Source organism: Hemitrygon akajei, chromosome 10 (genome assembly GCF_048418815.1).
Source record: "Hemitrygon akajei chromosome 10, sHemAka1.3, whole genome shotgun sequence".
Taxonomy (NCBI): domain Eukaryota; kingdom Metazoa; phylum Chordata; class Chondrichthyes; order Myliobatiformes; family Dasyatidae; genus Hemitrygon; species Hemitrygon akajei.
The window spans coordinates 79488717-79495798 of record NC_133133.1 but is presented as its reverse complement, the minus strand read 5'-3'; the positions used below and the strand labels follow the sequence as shown (position 1 = coordinate 79495798).

General features: G+C 39.8%; 1 protein-coding gene across 1 annotated transcript; it reads right to left on the bottom strand.

The window, feature by feature from the left end:
* Positions 1-909: 909 nt before the first annotated feature.
* Positions 910-6512, bottom strand: LOC140733997 (interferon-inducible GTPase 5-like). Its single transcript, XM_073057575.1, has 2 exons — positions 6499-6512; positions 910-3676 (listed from the first exon to the last, which is right to left on the bottom strand). The coding sequence occupies exons 1-2, from the start codon at positions 6510-6512 to the stop codon at positions 2476-2478; spliced, it is 1215 nt and encodes a 404-aa protein (XP_072913676.1). The 3' UTR covers positions 910-2475.
* Between the last annotated feature and the right edge of the window lie 570 nt (positions 6513-7082).

The window sequence follows — 7082 nt, the reverse complement described above, 5'->3', positions numbered from 1 at the left end:
GGAATCTTTTTAAAATTCTCCATGTTGCTATGTGTGACCCACCGATCATCCAGGCAAAAAAAGATAGAAGAAAAATAGGTTATAAAAAAAACAAAATACCCCCCTACTAATGTGGATAAAAAAGAACACAACATTACCCCCCTCTGTTGTACAGGTCATGGCAATCACCATGATTACACACGTGAATCCTGTAGCAATCAATCCAAAGCTCCACCAGCTCCCCCGCGACATATAAAAGTATATATATGAGAAAAAAAAAGAAAATATACTACTTGCAATTAATATTTCACAAATTTTGCCTTTCTCCCCCTGTATCATCCTTAAAAGTCCATCAATTCCATTCACTGTCTCTGTCTTCATCTTTAATCCATTACGCTTGGAAATCTCTATGTGTAGTTAGCGAATACTTGGGAGTTTTTGTGCAAACTCCTCCTCTTCTCGATAATCGGTAAAAAAATCTTTTTTCCATCCTCCAAAAAAATTTATCAGCGTTGCTGGGTGACGCATTATGAATTTATAACCCTTTTCCCATAAAGCTTTTTTCACTGGGTTAAATTCCTTCTTTCTCTTCAAAAGATTATAACTTGTATCAGGATAGAAAAGAACTGCTTTCCCTTCTATCATCAATGGCCCTTTTCTCTTTCTGGCACATTGGGTAGCCGCCTTCAGGATCTTTTCTTTATCTTGGTATCTTAAGCATCTTATCAAAATTGATCATGGATTTTGATCAGCTTGAGGTCTTGATCTTAAGGCTCTATGAGCCCTTTCAATTTCAATTAGAGCTTCTTCCATTTCCAAGTTTTCAGGGATCCATTTTTGAAATAACTTTATTGGATCTTCTCCTTCTATATTTTCTTTATGTCCAACAATCTTAATATTGTTTCATCTGCTAAATTTTTCAAGCTTATCCACATTTTCCAACAATTATTTTCTTTCTGATGTCCAGGCAGAGATATTATCTTCCATTTTATTCATTCTTTCAACCATGTCTTCCATTGTAACTTCCAAGTCTATAATTCTCTTTTCCATTTTTTCCTGTCTTTATCATTTTATCAAACAATCTCCATATTTGTTATTTTTTATTTCTTTTAATGTGTTTAATTTTTCTAATTTATGCATTATATGCATCAAAGTTTTTTCTATAGTTCCAGAAGAACTTTTACCTCCATCTTCGTCTGATTTTTCCAGAGAATCTGAATCTGCCTCAGATTCACTTTCACTTCCAGTTTTGATCGTAACTGGGATTTGTAGTTCAGGTTGCTCACATTTGCGCAGTTCTTGTTGGTCTTTTTCTTTAGAAATGGTCGATGTTGCCGCAGTTTCCTGTTCTGTATCACTGGAGGTAAAATCTACCTGAGCCCGCAGTTCTCTGGCAGCAGTGGGCCTTGATTCTGTTCCAATTTGTGTTGTCTTCACGGTAGTAGTTTTCTTCGTCTTCTGTTTATGAGACATAGTTTGAAACAATCCGGAGTAGTTTATAAGTAACTTTTAGAAAGTATTTACTAACTTTTCTTCACTTAAACATTAATTAACTGATATTTTTTTAAATTTTTTTTTAAACGGGAGAGCTGTGTTCCTGTGTCTCGATCCTACGTCATCACGTGACGTTCCCCCTTTATTCTGTTATCTTGCAATATTTTGCATTTTTCCTTACTTTTTCCATGGTAATTTACTAACAAGTTTTAATAAAGTACTGAGAATAATTCCGACTTGCTGTGCTGTATGGGTAAGTGTTCATCTGAAACTCACAGAACCTGCAGAAGGGAGAGTTTATCAACAACTGTTTGACAATTTTAAATGAAAGCTAAGTGAAGACGGCTTCATTGATCTCAGATCTTGTCGTGAGCTTTAGACCAAATTCTCTGACAATGTTTGTTTTAATTATTTGTAGGATTTCTTGATGGTAAGTGAAGCTGAACCAGTTGATAAGCTCTGAACACAGGCTGTGAAAATCTTCCCAATAGTTGACATCAGAGGTTGGTAAGGTGGTTGGGGTGGCACTTGATATTTCAACCTAGGATTTATAACATCTCAATTGATACAGACATTTATGCACCGCACCCAAGTATCAGCTATCATTTTGCCTGTGCAGTTATATTTTAAACAAGTAATTGGCTGAGTAATGCAAGGGGCTTCTGATTATTGCCTAGCAGCCCAACCAGCTGTGCTTTCTGGAAGCCAATGTTTATCAGGTACATCCTTTATGTACAACTCTGAAGGCAGATATAGCTTAATTTTAACATTATTTCATAGAGTCACACTCTGTTAATCTTGCACTGGTTTTCCAAATGGTACTGATTGGAAACTCCCTCCCAACCCCCTTCAGTAATGAATAAGATATTTCCAGGAACACATACAGGAGAAGTGAACATTGTTGAGTTGATTTACAGCACGATTTGGTGCTTGATGTGATGTCATCAAATTATTAAGCATGGTGTGCTATAAACTCACTGGGTCGATACTTTTACAGTTCAGTTAATCAGTTTCAAAGGCAACTTTCACCACTCTCTCTGCATTCTCTGTAAAATCCTTCAGTGCAGCACTCAGTATCTTGTACGTCATGAGAAATGATGAGTCTGCTCCAAAAATGGAGCCAATGACAGGGACAAAGTCAAGAGCGAATTCCAGGGCTGAAACAGTAACAACAGCAGCCCCCCAACCTAACCTCACAATTACATCTGGGGTTACTTCCCCCAGCAATGGAGCTTTCACTGTCGCCTTCAGCTCTTCCACAGGTTTTCCTGCTCTGTTGGCCAGTCTTCGAAGAGAAGCATCATCCAGGCCCAGGCATTTCCGGAAGTAGACAATGGCTCCAATCAATATTCCGATATCACAAGCGAGAGAGAAGCCGGGAACTGGGACGGCTCCCAATCCCCCAGAGAGTGTTGCAAACATCCAGATATGTTTTTTCAGAATTGCACATTTCCTCTGAACTATCTCCGCACTTAGATTTGGAAGGGCCAGGGCAAAGATCCTTTTCTTTACATTATTTATATCACCTTCGAGTCCTTCATTTAACCGAATGAAATCAAAATGATCCGGCTCTAAACTGGATATCAGGAACACAGTGGGATTCGGAAACCCTGCTTCTGCCAACTTCCTGACGGTGTCACTCTGAATCTTTTCCAGCTCTTCGTCTTCATTAATAACCTCCCTCTCTTTCCTCATGGAATAAAGATCGATGTCAATCCTAGAGCGGACAAAATAGAACTTTTTCCCCAGCCGATTAATCTCTTTGGCAAGTTTAACATCATTTTCTTTGAATCGCAAAGCAGAGATTATGATAAAGAAATCATATATTTTGAAATTCATTTTTCTGAGATATTTAGCTGCTGGAAATGGTGTGGTTCCAATCCCTGGCAGGTCCCAATAGCGAACATTGGGCAGAGTGGGATGTGAGTACCCGGTTGGCTCCATTGTTGTTTCTGTGGTCCCAGATTTAGCTGCTCCCGGATCAGTGCTCCGAAGTCCTCTCATGGCATTGATGAAGGTGGATTTTCCTGTACCTGTTTCTCCCGTCACTGCGATATTAAGCTCTGTTTTGTCCAGATCAGTTATTTTCTTCTCTATCAGTGGTTTAACTTTTTCCACCCCACCTGTTTCAAAATCAGACTTCAGTTTGCTCAGTTCTTCCTGTGTGAAGAATGAGGAGGTCTCAGTCTCTGCCACCTGTCCACTGAAAGAAAGTATGTTCCATTAAAGTTCTCATCTGAAACAACTTCTATTTGTATTGCATTTCACATCATTAACAGAATGTCTGCATGTCAATCCTTCCTGGTAATTATTGAAACACATTTTGCTCTTACAATTTGCTACTGAATAACTATCTATACGGAGTTTGTTATTGTAATTTGCATAAGGATAAGTATCGGTTAATATGCTTCGACTTTGCTTAATCACCACAGATTTAACTAATGGAGCATGTAGATCTCGACCTGTTTGTCCACAGAGCAGCATCTTCCAGGCTAAAACATCATTTGAGTGTGGCAAAGAGAACCAGACTCTTTCAGTAGGGACCAAGAAGAATGCATACTCATCGTGATGACCCAAGAACCATCAGTTCAAAGAGAATCAGCAGCAAAACCACCTCTCCCTCTACACCAAAAGAAAGGCAACATGATCATCAACGCACCCTCCAAACCCCCTACCTCACACCAAATGCAACAAGAACATTGGTTCTGCTCCCCACTCCATATTGACAAGTACAGTACTCTGCAAAGGTCTCAAGAGTGTGTGTGTGTGTGTATATATATTTATATATAAAAAAAACAAAAAACAAACTACAAAAACTCTAAATAAAATAGAGATGCATGATCGGGTGATTGTCACAAGGATTGAGAATCACAAAGGCTGTGACATCCCATCTGAATTGTAGGAAAATTATTCATAGAAAAGCGAAAGATTCAGCTTTTGTGATTTATGTTGGTACCAGTGATATTAGAAGAACAAGAGAAGAGTTCCCACTAAGGAAATTTAAGAAGCTAGGGTTTAAATTAAAATGCAGAAACTAACATAACAATCTCTGGATTTCTTCCTGAGCAATGTGCAATTTGCACAGGGTTAATGAGATCAGAAAGCTAAATGAGTTGTCAAAGTTTGGTGTAGGAGAAGTGGTTTTGAATTTGTGGAATATTAGCACCAGTGTTGGGAGAAATGGAGCTGTTCCAATGAGACAGGCTCCACCTGAAGAATGCTGGGACCAGAATCCTGGCAAATCACATAACAAGGGCTTTAAAATAAATTGTAGGGAGTGGATTGAACAGGTCGGAAAAGTCAGGATAACATTAAAGAGAAGGAGAATCCAGGAGAGGTTACAGAAGTCTTCAAATTAATGAAGGTTTAGAAAGGGTCAAGAAATTATCTTTAGAAATATGGAGACAAAATTGAAAAGAGTGATGAATACTGAACTGAATCTGTTTTATCTCAATGCATAATGTAGATATAATAACGTAGGTGATCTCACAGCACAGTTACAGATTGCCAGGTTTGATGATGTGGGCATCACTGGGTCATGGTTGATGGACGATCACAGCTGGGAGATAACGTCCAAGGATGTACATTGTATTAAAAGGACAGGCAGCTGGGCAGAGATGTTGGGATGGCTTTGTTTGTTTTAAAAAAATAGTCACTAAAAAGAAAAGGCATATGACTAGAAGATGCAGTCTAAGAAGGTTTAAAAAAGACCCTGATGGGAGCTTTATATCGGCCTCTAAATAGTAGTAAGGATGTGGGTTACAAATTTCAAAGGGAAATAGAAAAGGCAAGTTATGTTGGCCATGGAAGATTACAATATGCAGATTTATTGGAAAATGAGTTTGGTACTCAATTCTAGGGGAAAGAGTTTATACAATGCCTATATGATGGCTTTTTTCAACAGCTTCTGGTTGAGATCATGAGGGAATATACTGGACTGCGTGTTGTATATTCAGATTTTATTAAGGTGTCCAAGGTAAAGGAACCTTTAGGAGACAGTCATCACACTAGTATAGAACACACCCTGCAGTTTGAGAGGTAGAAGATAAAATTGGATGTATCAGTGCAATAAAGGGAATTACAGAAGCAAGACAGGAAAGTGGGCCGAAGTTCACTGGAAGGTAACACTAACAAGGATAACAGAAGAGTAATGGTTGGATGTTTTGAGAATAATTACTCCACTAGACATAGGAGCAGAATTAGGCCATTTGGGTCATCGAGTCTGCTGCGCTATTTCGTCACGGCTGATCCATTTCCCCCTCAAAACCATTTTCCTGCCTTCTCCCCAACACCTACATACCCTGACTAATCAAGAACTTATCAACCTTAACATGAAATGTACTGAATGACCTGCCCTCCACAGCAGCCGGTGGCAATGAATTCCAGAGATTCGCTACCATTTGGTTTAAAAAATTCATCTTCATCTATGCTCGAAATGAAGACCCTGTATTTGGAGGGTTTGCCCTGCAACCCTAGACTCTCCCATCATAGGAAACATCCTCTACAGATCTAACGCATTTAGGCTTTTCAACATTCAATAGGTTTTGGTGAGATTCCCCCGTCATTCTACTAAATTCCAGCAAGTGAAGGTCCACAGCCACTAACTGCTCCATATACGATAATCCCTTCATTTCTGGAATCATTGGGTTCCTCCTCTGAACCCCCTCCAATGTCAGCACATCCTTTCTTAAGGGGCCCAAAACTGCTCACAATAATCCAAGAGAGGCCTCACCAGTGCCTTCTAAAGCCTCAGTATTATGTTGTTTTTATATTCTTGTCCACTCAAAATGAATATTAATGGACTTCCGGGTTGAGCATGGAGTGAGTAGGTGGGTGCAAGTGTGGCTCCCTATTTTTATTGAAAATCTACCTGTTTATCTTTGTCGTATGCTCGAGATAACTGAATATTTAACATTGTGAACAACCCGGGACGTTGCTGGACATCGGCATAGCAAATAAAATGCACCTTCGAAGTAAATCTGGGGAAAAGTATAGCGAAGCCTCGAGCAAGAAAGCTGATATTACGGTAATGGCGCCATTGCACGCTGCTGGACCTGGACCTGTGCTACTCGATGACCCGGAGAAGCTTTGTTTAGTTCTTACTGACACGACACAAGTGGTGCATTCTGCCCTAAAGAGAGAACTTGAAGATGCTTTGTCACCATGAATGCTACCATGGAACAAATTATATCTTACTACGAGTCGCACGGCGAACGCATTCGTGAAATTGAAGATGGGCTGAATGATTATAGTGACCGAATGGCGAGCGCCGAAGCCGCCATTGCAACGCTGCAGAGCGAAAACGCGTTTCTGAAGGGAAAGCTAGATGACCTCGAAAATCGGTCGCGGAGATCCAATTTGAGAGTGGTCTGCATTCCTGAAAATCTGGAAGGTTCAGACCCTGTTAAATTTATGACTGAGTTTTTTTGACAAAGTGCTGGGGACAAATTTCTTCCCAAGTACTCTCATGCTCACCGAGTCGGGCCTAAACTATCTGATGTCTCTGAAGCCAAGCAAACGAGACCAAGAACGTTCCTGGTTCTCTTTCACTTCTTTCAAGATAAGCAACGCTTCATCAGTAGACGGAAGCAGGAACTGTATTTACGCGG